We start from the raw sequence: 18,730 nt of genomic DNA, 5'->3' as shown, positions 1-18,730 counted from the left end.
ATCTGAGCGAAGTGATTCACTAAAAGTGATGCAATAAAATGATTTACATTTTTCAAAGCCACATGTGCAGCAATATTTATGTAAAATTACTGAGACATTGCAACAATACTGAAAAATTAAGTTAGGTCACTATTTAAGTTACAGCTTAAAAAAAAAAAAAAAAAAACTCATTTACATTTAACATAAGTGAATGGTGACCACAACCATCAAACAGCAGATTAGACATTCAGCTAAACACCATCTTTGGCGTTTAAGAAATGAAATTCAGTCAAATGCGTGTTGAACAACGTATGGGTGAGTTTCACTTTGTTTGAGGTGAACTATGCCTTTTAAACTACCTGTGGACTTGTTTAAGCACCAGCCTTGGCACCGGTCAGATAAAGCTACAGCTTGAGCAACAAATCGATGGCAGTCACCTGTGGAACTGCAAAGAAGTGCAAACTAAGAGGAAGGTGATGTTTGTCCTTCCCCCTCTAGTGTCACTCAAGCCATTACGTAGGTCGATAACCCCAAACACCAAATGCTGGAGCAAAACACCCAGCATGTAATGCAGTTTATGCATGAAGAAAGAGTAGAGAAGCAGCCTCCCAAGATCATTATGGCCCTTTAATGACCGTTTCTGCAGCCTGCTGACCGAAGCCATCTGTACATTACACGTTACTCTCCAGAGGACCGCCGTGGGCTCAGAGGAACGGGATGTCGAAGCTCACACTGCCAACCTGTGATCCAAGAACAACCTCTGAATTACTTCACCTATTGACATCTTAAAACTCTGTGCCAAGGCTCTGACTTCCTTTTAAGAGCAGACCGAGTCCAACTGGATTCTCTCGTTGCCATCAACATGTCAGTTTGATAGCAAAGTGGCTAATCTATTGAAGCCCATTTCCATCACAGAATAAAAAAAAATAAAAAAAAAGAGATTTATGACTCTTCATTTCACAGTTCAGACTTTTTCCCAGAAATGCAAGATATAAACTTAGAATTATCATATTTAACCTAACAGTTCTGAGGACAAAAAGGCAAAACTGTGGGATATGAACTCAGAATTGAAAAATATAGGCTAGCTAAACTCAGAATTCTAAGAAAAAAAAAAAGTTAGAATTGAGTGTAAAATATTTTGGAGGTTCTCTCACAATTCTGACTTTTACATCTCGGAATTCTGTTTTTGTTTCCGCCATGGAATTAAAAAAAACAACAACAACAAAGTAATTCTGACTTTTCGTCCTCGTATTTGCAAGTTTATATCCCTAAATCAGACTTTTCTTCTCAAACTGAATTAAAATTTTGCAATTCCGAGTTTACAAAACTGAATTGACAAAATTGTGAGAATAGTAAAAATAGTGACAAAAAAGGTCTGAATTGTGAGATAAAAACCTCACAAATTAACTTTAATATACTAGTGATGCACCAAAATTTTAGCTACCAAACATATTCGGACAAAACTGAAAAAATAAAAATAAAGTTAGTAATAGTTTGCAAAATCATTTTGGGAGGCTAAAATCATTGACAGAAACAGCGCTTTTCTAGCAACACCTTTTGATGGTTTCAGCATCCATCTCTCATGCTCTCTTTTCTTAGTAACGTTTGCTGTTGCAATTACATAACTCAAAGGGACATTTCACCCAAAAACTAAAGTTCTGCTTCATCCTCATGTAGTTAAACATGTATGACTTCCTAGCATTTTTAAAGCTCTATAGAAACTAATTTTGCTTGCTAGGTGACAAACCTCGACTAAATAAGACAAAGCCTTCGGACTCAAAGTTGCAACAAACAGAAAAAGGAACAATGTGCAATAAACCAAGATGACACAAAGCATTTCCCAATTGACATACAAACAAGGCAGCTCAGTAAAATGGCTGACCCATTTATTTGCAGAGACATGTCATTCTGACTACCACTGTTTTTCTCTCCGTCAAGCATCAAGAATGGAAGAGGTGAAGCCCAGCTCTCGTCCTAATACAGTATTCAACAGATGAAAAAAGAAGCAACAGAAACAATCTACTTTTTGTTTTCCTCAGGAAACTAAGGTGCAGACGTGATGCAATCTGGTCATTACAGGCTGAAGCAAAAGACAAGTGCACAAAAATGGTTCCTTCCGGTTAGAATTAACCTGAATTAAGCATAAGTTCACAGTGCTGCAGACTTTAACGATACCGCAAATCATGCAACCCAATGAGAAGACGCAAGGTCAAAATTACGATTTTCACTTGGGATGCATTGACATTAAAATTCTGGCAAACAATGATATATTTTTTCATATTTTAACAAATAATTGACTATTAAAATTCTGCATTTTGTCTCAAATTAATTACTAAAAACTAAGTCAACCAAATTAATTTTAAATGCTACAAGTGAACTTCAGCCTCACAGTATTATAATGCACAAGATTTTCCAACTCTTTTTAAATTATTTTCCGCAACTTTTTAAATTATTACTGTTTTTAAATATTAACTTGAAGTTGAACTTAAAGCGTTAGATAATAGCAAATGGGAAAAAAAAAAAACAAATCAGTGCGCACACACTTAAATTGATTGATAGACCAATACAGATTAAATAAAATAATATTTAGTATTATTAATAAAATAATATTATAATAAATTGAGCATTATTATTATTTGTTAGTCGATAAGGTAGCTAAGCTTGCAAAACTGGTGAGCAGACATGATTAAAATAAAAAGTTTAATATTTTATATTACGCTGTGACAAAAAAAGTGGAATGCACTAATTTCGTTGACACTTATTGAAATGCATTTTTTCAGACTGATTATTATTTATTTTATATACATATATATTATAGTGTGTGTATATATATATATATATATATATATATATATATATATATATATATATATATATATACACATATATATACACACACTATAATATATATTATATATACACAATTCTAATAATATCATTATTATTAATATTTTAACTGTCTCACATTTATCCAATATAAATTAAAATAATAATAATAATAATAAATTAAAATAATATAAACAAACAGACAAAAATAGCAAGATCAATATATTGTGCATCCCTGTTTTTATACTAAAAATAAATGTACAACAACCTCACATTTTCTAATTGAAAAAATAACAAAAATAACTTGAATTATTATTTAAGACTGTAAATGTTTGGAGTTTCATGTTAACTTAATTTTCAAAAATATTATTTACAACTGTCCATTTGGATAAAAAGGTTATGTTTTCAATGAACAGATAGCTAGTGACTATAGGGTTGGTGAAATCCAGTACGCAATAAACAACGTCAACGCATGTGCACGCGTTACACGACACCCGTCACGTGAGTTTAAAACACGAGATGAAGAAAAGACACCAAATGCTTTTCAACTACTTTTCTGACTATTGCAACAATTAAAAGTAATTAAGTTCGTCAGAAGACAGAGTGTCACATTTACAGAATGTTACAACTAAAAAAACAAAATAGCCTTGAGCAATAAAAGAAAATTCAAATATGCAAACAGACCAAACTAAGACCAACTCTAAACTTACTAGTAGCATTTGTGCACTGTGCTTGAAAGCTAAAAATACTCACAAGCAAAGCTTCAGCCTCCCTCACAGTGTCACATGTAGCCAGGGACTTGAGTTTCACATATCACATCTAAAGAATATGCCATATTAATCACTACATAAGAGAGCAACACTAAAAGCAGACTTATATAAGCTGACATTCACAATTTCATCCAATTGTTACCACCGGCTTGGGTGTAGACCGAAAGCTGTAATTTTATTCCTATCGTCCAACATACTGACATCACCAGAAGTGTGACTCAACTTCCACTCTAGCTTGAATTCAGAGAGCCTTGGCCTTTGTTGCATCTTGTATGGAGTTGCATTTGCTTTATTATACAAAACATAAACCGTGCACCACGAGGTTCCTCCTTTGAGCTTAAACAGCGCAGACAAATCAATGCATTTTATTATCCAATATCATCCATCTGACCGGCCTGTTGCGTCTGCAGCAGCTCGCGATGCTTTAATCCAAACAGCGAGAACCCAAACCAAGTCAACTGACTCAAAACATGACATAAAATATTTACTTTTCAGATCTGCAGATGCTCAGCTTGGCTTTTTGGAGATGTGGCAACCATGTTTACGCTCAATCGCTGATAGATTCCAATGGCATTAACAATTTACAATCTCAAAGACACAGATTCACTGCGTTGCTATGTGGAAAACAGCGTCCACCTAAATCTGGGAAGGACAAATTAATAGCAGGGCTATTAAAATAGAAACAACAAGTTCTGCTTATAGGCAGAAAGAAGCATCTTTCGGATCAAATGCAAACTTCAAACATTAAGCACTATTGTCTGTTTTACCTAACCTGATTTACATATTCAACAAACGTCATGGGTTTTAGTCAAATTCTCACTACCTCACATTCTTTTATCTGCTTGTTGTAGATAAGCTTTTTGGCTTGTAAGAGAAATACATTTAAAAACATTTTGATTATGCTGCGACAAAAAAAGTGGAAAAAGCCATTAATTTAGTTGACAATTGAGTAATGAATTTCAGTAATGTAAACTAAGCTGCATTTATTTCAGACTGATATAAATAGAATACATATTTTATATATTTTTAAATATACATACAATTCTAATATATTTTAATAAATATCTGAATTCGATATACTGTTATATATATATATATATATATATATATATATATATATATATTCTGAAATTTAAAGGACAATAAATATATATATTCTGAAATTTGACTCAATTTATTAATTTTCTCTGAAATATTACTCAAATTATAATCTAAATTACTACATGTCTGCACAATAGACATATTCAAAAGGTTCAAAAAGCGTTTGGATTAATTTTTCATTAGCTTTAACTGAGCGATCAAGACATCTTGTGGTCCCTTGGAAGTTTGCTGAGGGCCCCCGGGCCCCTGGTTGAGAGTCAAGCATAACTAGAAACATGTCTACTCATTAGTGTAATTCCCATGAGTCTTTAAGACTTACTCCACTTCCATGACTTTCCCTGACCTGGAAATCAGTCCTAAAATTCCCAGACATTTCCAGGTTTTTCCAGGAGCCCAGTTACTTTCAACCAAACTAGACTGTCTACCAGCAGCACAAGACACATATAAGAAGTTATTTTGTTTTATTACCAGCGGAGGGTTTAATTAATGGCTTCATTAGTGTATGAAGTGCTTGATAAGGAAGGCAGCGACAGCAGAGGGCTGGGACTGCTTCGCTACGCCGAAGTTCCTGCTCGCTTTGAGGGGAATTTCTTCAGCTGAGTGGATGATTTGCTGTCAGGCAGGGAAATAACTGTCGCCTGCTGCTCATGTTAGCCTGTTAGCACTGTTTCTCCAGCCTCGCGTTGCGGTCGACGCGCGTCTTACCTTGTTGCTCTGGTAGTCTTCAAACGCTCGCAGCGCGCTGTCAGTCAGCTTGACGTGATAGACGGAGATGTTGCTGCCATTGCTCACTCTTCCACAGGACAGTCCGTAGCACTGCTCCTCCTTCAACGCCGCCATCTTGCTCGCATTTCCCACCACGCTCACGCGCCTCTGCCGTGAACGCAACAAGCAGCTCGAGCGAGCGAAGGATATGATTATTCATGAGGCGTGAATTACGTACAGGCGGGAGGGGGCGGGGCTTCGAGGTAATCATGAGAGAGCGAGAGATGACCAGTGATGGGAGGCCCGAGTCTTTTTCGCGAATCGGTTCTTTTGAGCAGTTCGTTTCATAGAGCCGGTTCGAAAACGATTTCAATCAACGATTCATAAAAAGTCTTATTGCTGTCTATAACAAATAAAATTGAGTGATGTGTGTTTATACATTATCTGAAGGCTGGATAAATAAACTTTACTTTGATGTATGGTGTGTTAGGATCGGACGATATCTGGCCGAGATACAACTATTTGAAAATCTGGGGTCTTAGGGTGCAAATAATCGAAATATTGAGAAAATCACCTTTAAAGTTGTCCAATCGAAGTTCTTGTATATCATATATTTACGGTAGAAAATTGTCAAAATATCTTTATGTAACATGATCTTTAATTGATATCCTATTATTTTTGGCATAAAATAAATATCGATAATTTTGACCCGTACAATGTATTTTTGGTGCAAATACACCTGATACTTAAGACTGTCCAGGGTCACATTCACATATGATTTATTTAGACCGTATTGAGATTCTAAATAAAATCTGCATATCTCTACACAAAACTTATTTTACATCTCTTGGTTTAAAAGTGCACAGGTTTAATAACAAATCGTGAATTGTTTTGGTAACATTTCAGCTAATCAGGCGATTAAAAAGTAACCTAACTTCTGCTAATTTAGCTGTTATTTATTATTGATCTGTTTTTGTTATAAAGAAAATTTTATATTCATCAAACTAAATGGAGTAACTTAAAAACCCAAATTTGGTCATTATCTATAAAGTCTATAAGCCAAAGAACCGTGGCTCTGCTAAATGAAATTAACATGCTTGTGATGCCCTTTTATTTGATTAAAATTGTTTAATTTGTATTCACAAAATGTGTAAATATGAGAAATATGTCAAGAACTTGCTGTTGAATTTTGTAACTTTGAAAGTTTAATAAAAAAGCATAAAAGTTCTTTCAGTCAGAATTGTTGACTCGAGATCCGCTCAATTCATTTAGTGAACGAATCATCATGAACCGTTTCACTGAAAAGATCCGACTCGGTTCTCTCGGATTGGACATCGCTGGAAATGACCAATGAATGGCGTCATTACAACGCGGTTTAAGGCATGATACGTTTATTTATTTTTTCGAATATATTTCAACAATAAGGCAAACGTATATGATTTGAAATGTGGGATTTGACCATGTTTGGTTGTGTTTTTGTACACTGGAAAACTCTTGGCTGGGGGTGGGGGAAGGTTTTGGATTGAATGCTCCTCACTCACAGAATTGCGTCAGAAAAACGTCAATGTCTGAAGAAAAAAACCCCATGAATAGGGAATGCCCCACAAGACTCCAACCAGAGGGATGAGGTTTAGTCACGTTTATGCACTTCAGATACATTCTCTATTTCTTTACAACGCACATTTGACATAGAATGTTCATTTAGAACGTTCACATCGAACCCGTACTTCATAAACGAGCTGACAAGTCCAAGAAAGCATTGTATTGTTGCATTATTAACAATACACTTTTATTACCTTGCAATCACATATATTTCCTTTAGGAAATGCAAATCTAGAATTCATACATCTAAACATTTTCAAGAAATCACTTTATTTTCAACCATATGAACAGAAAGTGCAAAAGTTTATTATAGCATATACAAAATAACTTTAAAGGGAATGTTGGAGGTTACCAAAACTACAAAAAAAAATATCAGAATGGGGAACTATGACAATCAACTTAAGTACCATAAGGATAAAAAATAAAACTGACATGTCTGTTCATCCTAAATAAATGAAAATAATTCTTGTAGGAGTTGAAAAATAAAGTGAAAAGGTCCGTATGACCTTCCTTGCAGTGTTTGGTTACGAAAATGAAAATCTCTGGGAACATCACTGAGGGACAGCAGCTGATTCCAGTGATATTTTAGAGCCTATAAAGGAGAAGAAAGCACAACAACCAGTAACGTACCACATCAGTGTAAGGACTTTTGAAATAGTGTTGGCTTTCTTTAGTATCGGATGCCTGTAGATACTGCAAAAGAAAAAGCATACATTCATATTCCTGAATGTTCAAGACTGTTCTCAAGCAAGTTTCAGTTCACCAAAAGATGATCACGGAACTTCACACAGGTAATTGAAGAGTTCTGCAACAACTGTGTCCAGCAACCTGAAGAGCGTCATTCTGTACATCAATACATTTCTTAATTATAACTAGGAACTTTTCTGTACATAAATAGGAATTATCTAATATTTCTCACATTTATTTCTCCCAAGCTCATCTTTCATGCATTGAAAGTAAAAAGTGAACGCTATTTAAAATCTTTACTGTGCGATGGACAGCAATAGAACTACAATCATTCGACTTTCAATCATTTTTTTTTTTTAATGAAGGTCAGTAGGGTGTTTGGGGGCCTGGCCTGCTCAAGGTCTTCAGCACCATGTCATCCATCTCATCACAGTGAATTCTGGTTAATTTCTAGCTGCGATGACAACTGATAAAGCTACACCGCCAATCGCAACGGCTGTAGCCCCAAAAAGCCACTTCCAGCTGAGACTCTGTAAAAAGGAAAATACGTGTTTAAAATAAATACTTCACCCAGAATGAAAACTATCATTATTTATTCACCCTCATGTTGTTTTAAACCCAAATGTAGCTTTCTATGGTATTTTTCAGAAGCCTTTTTGTAGTTTTGTTGAATGAACAGCTGACAGGAAGCGTAGTGGGAGAGAGCGGAGCGGGATCGAGAAAGGTCCTTGAGTTAAGGCCCGTTCACACAAAGCACAATAACTATAAAGATAACGATAAAGATATAGTTCTCAATATTATAGAATAGCATAGTCCATACCACAACTATAACGATAAAGGCACAGAGAAAGAATATCGTTGGAATCACTTCCAGAACAATTTTTCCTGGCTGATGAACGATAAAAACATTGACAGCCAATCAGAATCCATCCTGCTGTAACAAGCTCGAGAATTTAAAGCGACAGGCAAGAGTGCGTTTAGGATAAACACTGGTGGTGAGGCATTTAGAATAAACGCTGGTGTGGATGCTAATATCGGTATCTTTATAGTTATCGTTCTTGGTGTGAACAGGGCTTTAGTATTCGAACTCGGGATGCCCATAGCGCAACAGCACTGTATGTCGGCAGGCGCACTGCCCACAAAGCGCAGACTAAATTTAATAATCCGAATCGTCAATTAATCATTCAGTCCAATTTGTGAACCAGATTAAAGAAAGAAATGGCTAAAAAAATATTTGCACGAAATCCCTTGGGGTACACAGTGATGGGGAAAAAATTAGATTTACATTACAATTCTTTCACGTTCTTTAAAAAAACCTGCTATTTAGATCTTACAGTACTTTGAATCATTGGTTCGGAGTCACAATTGTTCACTCAGATTCAGTTCAATTAAAATACAATTCACTGTAGACCGTTTGAGTAGATCAGACTCAAAAGAACAATGAATCGGACATTGCTAGAGATGATGGTGATGGGAAAATATGTATTATTATTCATGCCTCATGAATAATTTCAAAGCTTTGTGTTTTCTTCCCTAGCTTAACTGTTGATACATTGAAATAATATTTGTGAGTTATGAATAAAAACTGTATTTCAAAGCTTTTGCGAGCGAGTGCAAGGTTTATTCTGGAAAATGCAAAAAAGTGAAGTTTCTCGGGGAATGCAATATTTTTGCGAGAGAATGCAACAGGTTTTCCGAATGATTGCAGAATTTCTCAAGGGAATTCAAAGGGCAATGCAACACTTTTACGAGAGAAAGTAAAAGTTTTGCAAGCAAACGCTAATGTTATATTTTGGCGAAAGAATGCAGACGTTTTGTGAGACAATACAAGCTGATGCAAAAATCTGACTGATCCAGTTCTCAAGTTCAATTCAAACTCAATGATTCATTCACAAATGAACATTCAAAAAATGTTCCTTCTGCGTTCAATAGGAAAAAATTGCCAAGTAAGAGTTTGAAACAATATGAGGGGATTAAACAATCTTTTATTCGTTAATCATGTTTTATTTTTGAGTCAACTATGCCTTTAACAGGTTAAGGCATAAATGCGCACATTGTCATCTATAAAACCCACTTCTTCTTGAGAGTAAACAGACATGCAGCCTCATAAATAAACAGTGCATGGTGTTAAATAGTTGAAAAAGGGCCGTTTTAAGCTCTCACCCATGAGGACTTGGCACGGTGTTTCTGCACACTGGCGTTCGACGGGTTACCCAGCATCTTTTTATACATGGCCTGTTCGGCTCCTTTCTGCTCGGAGTGTTTCTTCACAAGCTTCGACAGCTCAGCATGGATGGTCTGCAGAGGAAAGGGCAGAGAGAGTGAAAAGTGTGTGTGTGTGTGTGTGTGTGGGGGGTATCGTCAGGCTGATGAAGCTGTTGCTCACTGCAGCACACCAACACGTTTGGGCGGCACGAAAATGATTAAACATGACAGTGCTGACAGAGATTGAGTGAAAGCCTAACAAAAGTCAAGATGTAAACCAATTTAAGATTGAAAATGCATTCACTTGATTTCCAATATCAGCTGCAATTCCACAGAACACAAAAGCAGAAGTGAAAGCATCTTGTACTAATGAAATGTGTCTTTATATGGATCACAAACACACAATCATTTTTCTCTTATATGACCTCAAAATCAAGACCCTGGAGTTTTATTCTCTCTATACCTGAGTGAAGATAGACTAGATCTGCTCTATAGTTTTAGCCTGTGAAGACGATATATGAGAACGCAAAAAGAAATGTAGTTATATTTAGTTCATACTTGTTTCTGCCAATGCCGAGGAGTTCGATTCATTTAGGGAATCGGTTTTCTCAGATGGTTTGTTTTAATTAAGCAATAAAAATAAGCAGTTTATCATTTAATTTTGAATCGACACTGTAGAATTATTCATGATTCAACAACTGAGTGTTTACTTTTCAAATTAATCTAAATTGTTCAAATGGATTTGAACAAATCAAAAGACAGTTCATCTATTCAGTTTGAGTCATTAGACATATTTCAAGCAAGCTTGTAGAAGGATTTGTTTCCAAACTGGCTTGTTAAACAATTGAGTGTGAATCATTGAAGTGAATCTGAATCATTCATGTTTACGTGAGTGAATTGGCTCATTCATTCAGTTTGCTTCAATAGGCTTGTTTAAAAAAGCAGTTCACTTATTCATTTTACTTCAGAACTACATACTTCTTGTGATTTTACAAATGACTCGTTTAGGAATTGATTTGTTCAACAGTTGAGTGTGAATCAATTAAGTGAATCTGAATCATTCTGATTTATATTAAAAAAAAGTTCACTGATTAATTTCAAGACAAAGCTAAATATTTCAATTGATCTTGAAAATGTTTCAGTTACAAACTAATTCGTTCAACAGTCGAGTGTGAATTGTTCAAACGAACCTCAACCCATCAGATTTGTTTGAGCAAATCTGTTAAAAAAAAAAAAGTTCACTCAAGACAGTGTGTTTCAATGAACTGGTCGATTTGTTTTAAAGAAGATTCATTTGCTGAATCATTTAAATACCTGATATGGTTACTTAAAAAGAATCATTAGGATGAAGAAACACTGCTAAATCAAAGCGTAACCTACAAACATCAAAATGACAGTTCAAAACATGATGCTTAAATTAGGGGTAATTAGATTGAATTGAGCGTCATTATAAATAATAAGTAAGGATCAAGGGCTGTGAATGTCATTTTGAATGTAGACTTTAAGGAGACGCCTGAGTCAAACTACACCATGACAACCTGCCATTTAGTTTAATTACCCCTAATGTTTAATTACTGACTAATGACTAAAACAAGTAGGGTAAAGACAAAGTGGCGAGTTGGGATGAGATTGGATGAAGGAATTCTGTACTGGAGCGTCTCTAAAGGCCAGACACATGAGAAGAGAGAGGTGTAAATGTGCAGACGTAGGTGGCTTGGCAGTGGCAGGCTGGCCATACAGCAGTCAGGAGCTGTCAGATAGAGGGACACAGGGAACCTCATCCGTCCGCTTGTGTAAGCAGAGCAGCCCAATGCAGCTTTAGATATGGCAAGTGTGTGGAGGGACCTGGCTATTTATAGACACGGAAACAAATGCGATCCTAGGAGTTTTTGAACACTCTGTTCTGTCTGCAGTCTGACTGAATTTGGGGGTCTGCAGCTCCATCTGTTGGTTATACTGGGGAATGCATATGATTCTGGGACCTGTTATACAAGTATTGCAACAAAAAATAACACTAAAATAAAATAATGGCTCTCAATAGATACCAATTTTCAATAAAAGATAAATAAGAAAATAAATATAAGAAAACATGTCAAATAAAATAAGATGTAAAAATAAAATAAAGGTGCCAGTTTTCAAAAAAAGACAAATATGAAAATAAGATTAAATAAGATAAGATGCAAAATAAAATAAAGATAAGATATAAAAAAGATATAACATACAGATACCAATTTTCAAAAAAAGATAAATTAACTAAAGATTAAATAAGTTATAAAACTTAAATTAGATAAATATATGCAAATTAAATCAAGATAGAATAAAATAAGATGAAATAAGACATAAAATACCATAAGATAAAGTTACACGTTTCAGTAAAAAAAAAAAAAAGTAAAAAGTAAAATAAGAATATAAAATAAAGCTAAAATAAGATAAAAATTAAATACATTAATAAAAATAAAAAAACAAGATATAAGATCAAATTTAAATTAGAACAAGGCAAAACAAGATAAACAAAATAAAGATACCAATTTCCAATAACAGATTAGTAAAATAAGTTAAAATAGACAAATTAATATATAAAATAAAAGAAATATATAATAAAATAAAATGCATTATAAAATAGAACAGTACTTCTCAACAGATGGCAATTTTTAATAAAACACAGTGCATTATAATACATTTAATTCAAAATAAAATCAGATCAAATAAAGATCAAACGAAGAAGATATAACAAATATACATTATTAAATGTATATCATCAGTGATAGAGTTAATAAAATTTGTTCTGTTAAATTGTCACGTGTGTTACCTTGTTACTTGGCTCTAACTTCAAGGCCCTTTTCAGTGTTTTAATGGCTTCAGCAAACTCGCCCTGCAGAGCCAGTACCTGTGGACACAAACACACGTCATGTGACAGCACTTTTTCCATCTCAACACACCTCAAGCTGTTCGTTTTTTTTCCTCCACTGTGGCCAGAAACCTAAACGGAACCGAACAACCTGCTTTCGCTGTGTCCCAAACCAGGAGTGCATTACTATTTAATGAGAGTGAGTGAAAACGATACGCATCTGAACCCAGGAAACCAACCTTGCCTTTGCGGAACAGGGCTTTGACATTGTCCGGCTGGTGCGCCAGGACAGACACGCAGGAGCGCAGCGCGGCTTCATAGTGGTCTAGCTTGAGTTGAGCAGCGGCCATGTTGTTCAGACATTTCACCTCCATGTCCAAAAGTTCTTCCTCTTCTTGTTGACTGATATCCACTAAGATAAAAGAGTAATATGATTGCAGACGTATACAACGATTTATTAGGAAATTAATTCAATGAGTCATGAATGAAGCAGTATCACCTCTGGATGTCGCTTCGGTTATCTGTAGCGCAATTCCATACGAGTTGACGGCGAAGGCGTAGTCAGCGCGCTGGTAGTGGACGTTTCCTCGCTCTCGCTTTCTGTTGGCCAAACTGATTCGCTCAGTGGGCGGCATGAGTTCCAGGTCTGGGGCGTCATCTGCCGACAGCAGCTGCACCTCCAGGATGAGCCCAGCATCAGGAGGCACAGCAGGAGTAGAGCTGACAGAGGAGATGAACGGGGTTAAGAGTCACGCAGAGGATGTTTAACATGTCAAAAGTATTTCTGCTGTGTCACACTTCATTTCAAAAGTTAGGAGTCATACCATTTATTTTTGTTTTTGAAAGAAGTCTCTTATGCTCACCATGGCTGCATTTATTAGATCAAAAATACAATAAAACAGTACTATTGTGAAATATTATTACATTTTAAAATAGCTGTTTTCTATAAGAATATAATTTAAAATGTAATTTATTCCTGTTATGCAAAGTAGAATTTTCAGCATCATTACTCCAGTCTCCAGTGTCACATGATCCTTCAGAAATCATTCTAATATGCTCATTTGCTGCTCAAGTAACATTTCTTATTATTATCAATGCTGAAAACAGTTGTGCTGCTTTATGTTTTGCCGAATTCTATTTCAAATATTTTTTTTTCAGGATTCTTTGATGAATAGGAAGTAAAAAAAAAAAAAAAAGGTAGAAATAATTTTTTTCTAACATTCTGAATGTTGTCTTTACGGTCAATTTTGATCAGATTAATCTGTCATTCCTGAATAGAAGTATTCAATTCTTTTTTTTTTTATCATATATGTAATGTAATTATATACAATTATAGTACTGAATATACAAATTATATTTATTTTAGTATATAAATATAAAACATTAATTACAAACATATTAATATGTATTATAAAATAAATATTAATATGAATTTTCTATAAAGCTAAAAAAAAATATCTATACACACACACACACAAACATATACATATATTAGTGTGTGTGTGTGTGTGTGTGTAATTGTATATATATTAATATAAACAATATAAATATTAACATAAAACACCCAACTTAAATTTTTTATACAATTTAAAAAAAAAGTTAAATATATATATATATATATATATATTTATTTTTTTGTAATTTTTTTTTTTTTATCTAACCTGCCAAGGGCACCGTATGCATATTTAGCGTCTGCTTCAATCAACGCCTTTTCACCCATTTCCATCAGCTGTACGGTAAGATCCAGCGCCTAATAAGAACAACAACAAATGAGTGTAATTTTCTGTAATTTTGAAAGTTTCCTGAAAATACAAGAAAATGTAAAGTATAAATAAAAGCAATGCTTAAAGAAAATATAGTAGATAATGAAATTAAAAAAATATTATTAAAATCATTTTAAAAATAAATTTAAAAAAAATGTAAAATTATAATACAATATAATATAATACCTGGAGAACGTCCCCATCACCAAGTGTAAAAGATAGGTTTGGCAGCTCTTCTATCACAGTTCCATTAGTAAGACTGGTTTTAAGATTAATTGTGACATTTTGGCCTCTCTGGGGTCTGCTGTCTGGACCAGCTCCGGCTTCCACAACTTTCTTTCTAAGCTGCCCATTTCCTGTATTTTCAAACAGAAGATATTTCATAACAAGCTAAACATCACCATCATACTTTTCTCCACCACTGCAACATCCAGACATATGAAAAAATGCCCTGGATATTTGTCCATTATAGTGTTAATATCCACCATTTAATGAATTATTGCTACCACAATGAGGATGAGGTAAAAGGGTACCTAAAACATCCAGCCACTCTTCCTGTTCTATAGAAGGAGTTAGATCTGCTTTTGTAGCGTCTTTAGCGGGACTGTCTTTCTTCTTTCCTCCACCCACATCTTCTAAAGGCGGGAGGTCATCATCCACGTCGTCTTCCACATCATCCAGCATTGTGAAGTCTTCCCCGCTATCCAGCAGCGAGGCACGTCCAGATTTCTTACCCGATGGCGCCACCTCCTGGTTTTCAGCAGAGCCGTTCACAACCTCACCGTCGGCCATCTGGACACAATTCAAGGAGAGCCAAAACAACAAGTTTTTTTTTAAAACAGGGATCATCAAACATGATCCTGGAGGGCCGGTGTCCTGCAGAGTTTAGCTCCAACTTGCCTCAACACACCTGCCTGGAAGCTTCAAGTATACCTAGTAAGACCTTGATTCAGCTGCTTCAGGTGTGTTTGATTAGGGTTGGAGCTAAACTCTGCAGGACATCGGCCCTCCAGGACCGAACTTGGTGACCCCTGCTTTAAAAGAAGAGTTCACCAAAATTTTAAATCTGCTTAAAATTTACAAACCCTCAGGACAATCTAAATGTAGAAGAGATCAGAACAGATTATCTTTACATCACTTGCTCACCTATGGATCCTCTGCAGTGAATGGGTGCCGTCAGAATAAGAGTCCATATATATATTTGTAAATAAATCCACCCTCTGGGGTAATTGTCTGAGCTCTCCTTGTCGTGTGATCCTTCCACCCTGCCACAATATATATATATATATATATATATATATATATATATATATATATATATATATATATATATATATATGTGATTCTATATTTGGTACATGTAAATATTGTCACTTTCTTTACTTGCATAATAAAAAAAATTAAATATAAAGAAGAATGAGAGTCCAAACAGTTGATAAAAACATCACAATAATCCACTGAAAAAGCATTATTATGGATTGTGGACTCTTATTTTACACGAAAGCAATGGTTTAAAGTTAAAAATGTCTTAATAATGGATTTGTTTCTTACAAACACAGGTTTTCACCTCACAAGATGTTAATTGATGGAGTGGAATCATGTGGATTACTCGTGGATTGTTTTTATCAGCTGTTTGGACTCTCATTCTGACGGCACCCATTCACTGTAAGAGGATCCGATGGTGAGCAAGTGTAATGCTACATGTCTCCAAATCTGAAAGAAACAAACTCATCTACACCTTGGATGGCCTGAGAGTGAGCAAATTTCCAGCAAACTTTCATTTTTTTGGAAACTATTTCAGTCATTCCAATTTATGTAGAACACATAAGCAGGTGCTTAGCAGAATGTCTGAGCGGGGGTTTTCTCATTTAAAAATAAATGGTGACCATTAAATTACCAAACTTCAAAAAGGGAAAGCAGCAGCATAAAGTTATAAGTCAACTTTCATTGTATGAAAAAGAGCAGATTGGACATTCTGCTAAACATCTGCTTTTGTGTTTCATTCACACACTCACACACACACACACACACACACCAGTTAAACAAGCTTCCTCCCACATAGGCCTATTGTTTAACATGCATACATTTATGCACTTCTTTACATGGATTTCTAGGATAAGTTTAACTTTTTTGTAAACAGAAATCCTCAGCAAGAAGGTCAACCTGTGACATTACACATAAAGTGAAAATCTAGAAGAATCAGCACACATCAGTCCCCAAATGCAAACTCTGTAAATAATAAACCAACACTGGTTAAGTTTTAACTACCCATGTCATCTCCTCTCAAGCTTTCATGCTTGTGTGCACAACATAATAAAGTAGGCCTACTTATTACAGTTTACAAAATACATTTTTATTAAGTGTGTATCATACATGCACTGGCATTAAACTGCCAAACGCATTCAGCAAGATATTGTCACATTCATAAAACTGGCATACAGATAGTGTTACTCCCATCACAATTACATCAAAGCAACACCAAAAACAAATGGATAAATGATCATTAAAAATTCAATCACCTTATAATACCATTGCAATCAACTGTAAAATTACATAAGCTAACCGAATCTTTACAAAAAATACTATAATACTGAATGATTAGCATATTGACATTACATGTTATTTACATAACACTTCAAATACTCACCATGTGCAAATCAAACATGGTATTACCATAGTACTTCTTGGAAGAGAAACCATAGTTATCGTAGAATTAGCAAAAGGTTTCTTATTACAAATATATTCTAGTAAACCTTTGATTACATTCAATTATATGTTATGTACATTTTATAAGTATGAATAAGCTAATAAAACCATTAACAATTATTGTGGCACTAAATGATTACCGTGTTTAAATTTTTTGGTATTTATAAAGTAACGCTACTCACGATATTACCGCGGTAAACGCGAAAAACCCTTGGCGTTACCATAGTAACGTTTTTTTTGTGTTTTTTTTTTTTAATAAACTAATTTTCTTAGAATAAGATGAAACATGTTCACAAATACGCATTTAAGAAGTGAAATTATATTGTAATATGCATCTTGTATGTGTGTAACGTTAATAAATAACTAGATTGAGTGTAGATTCTTAGACTTATGACAGCAATTAAACATTTATCTAAGGAGCTCTCAGAAGATTTGTATATAATTACGAGTGGGAGAGCGTGCATTCATGAAATAATTTCAAAACCCTGCGATTATTTGCAGAAATGACAGCATTTGCAGAACATTCCGGCACCTTTCATAACGAGCTCGCTGGGTTAAATACAGTGTGAAGAAACAACTCTCATCTAGAAGGTTTATGTGCAGTAAATGTTTCAAAAGTGTAATGGAAATGAAATGACATGAAAATACTTACCGCAATGGGGAAGGAAACCCACACGGAGCTGCGCAGCAACAACTTTGACAACAAAACAAGATCAATCTGTGCAACTTCCGGGTAAAGGTCAATGGTCGATCCCCAGAAATACAAAATAAAAGTCACAGCGTTAAGGGGAAACGTTTAAGCAAGTTTTTAAAATATAAATGCGTATAACACACTGCAGTTTTTAATATACCTGTTTTATATTAATATAATATTTGCATTTATAAAATAGCTGTGTATAATTAAACATTTATTTTATTTACAGAAATGTTTTGCTATGTTTTTATAGGTTTTTCACTCACTCATTTCAATAACAAAACTGGAACACGTAAAAATATCAAATTACATTTATTATTGATGCAATCATTTCTTTTTGATAAGCAAATTTTCTGTTGGTTTGTTTTTTTCCGTCTAAAGAAACTTTACAATATAAAGAAACATACAAAGGACATATTTAGCTACACAAGACACCTTAGGCCCTAGGACAAAGATCTGAGCTACCCTACTACTATATGAAATACAAAGCAAACCCAAAGGGACAGACTGCTTCATATTGAATACTGTCATGTCGCAAGAAAGGACAATGAAAATTACAGGAGAAATTTCTGTCATTCCCTCCCATGACCCTACTTGCTCCAAAATACACGTTTTCCTCTCAAACGTTTCTAATGTTACAATATTATACATCACAACAGAAGTGCAGAGATGGCCAACAACAGGACATTGAAGCAGGTCAGTGAGCAACTAAACAATTCCAGCCTTCAGGACCTTTAATTCGATGTAAAATGGCTGAAATTTCAAATATGCTAACACATTTGATGGTTAATTTCTCTGATTTTGTGTTTTCACATTCATATACTCAGTTAACTTTCTGTTCGGT

The 18,730-nt window shown here is 34.7% G+C and overlaps 2 protein-coding genes across 4 annotated transcripts in view; both read right to left on the bottom strand.

The window, feature by feature from the left end:
* The window catches only part of ell (elongation factor RNA polymerase II), a 43,311-nt gene extending 37,743 nt beyond the window's left edge, over positions 1-5,568 (bottom strand). The window contains exon 1 of the mRNA XM_079426218.1: positions 5,382-5,568. Within this exon, the coding sequence (XP_079282344.1) occupies positions 5,382-5,516 (135 nt within the window). The 5' untranslated portion in view covers positions 5,517-5,568. The remainder of the gene's footprint in view (positions 1-5,381) is intronic.
* Positions 5,569-6,758: 1,190 nt separating this feature from the next.
* On the bottom strand, positions 6,759-17,928 carry fkbp8 (FKBP prolyl isomerase 8). 3 transcript variants are annotated; one of them, XM_079425599.1, is made up of 10 exons: positions 16,613-17,850; positions 15,387-15,517; positions 15,020-15,278; positions 14,673-14,842; positions 14,385-14,473; positions 13,223-13,443; positions 12,963-13,135; positions 12,685-12,762; positions 9,834-9,968; positions 6,759-8,200 (listed from the first exon to the last, which is right to left on the bottom strand). In XM_079425599.1, exons 3-10 carry the CDS (start codon positions 15,276-15,278, stop codon positions 8,114-8,116), a joined length of 1,212 nt encoding a protein of 403 aa, XP_079281725.1. In that variant the 5' UTR covers positions 15,387-15,517; positions 16,613-17,850; the 3' UTR covers positions 6,759-8,113. The 3 variants fall into 3 exon arrangements, with proteins under 3 accessions (XP_079281725.1, XP_079281724.1, XP_079281726.1); XM_079425598.1 differs by lacking the exon at positions 15,387-15,517 and having other exon boundaries at positions 17,845-17,928; XM_079425600.1 differs by lacking the exons at positions 15,387-15,517; positions 16,613-17,850 and adding an exon at positions 15,633-15,751.
* Positions 17,929-18,730: the final 802 nt, after the last annotated feature.

Source organism: Barbus barbus (genome assembly GCF_936440315.1).
Source record: "Barbus barbus genome assembly, chromosome: 9".
Taxonomy (NCBI): Eukaryota; Metazoa; Chordata; class Actinopteri; order Cypriniformes; family Cyprinidae; genus Barbus; species Barbus barbus.
The sequence above is the reverse complement of the archived record's forward strand: the minus strand, read 5'-3'. Positions and strand labels throughout refer to the sequence as shown.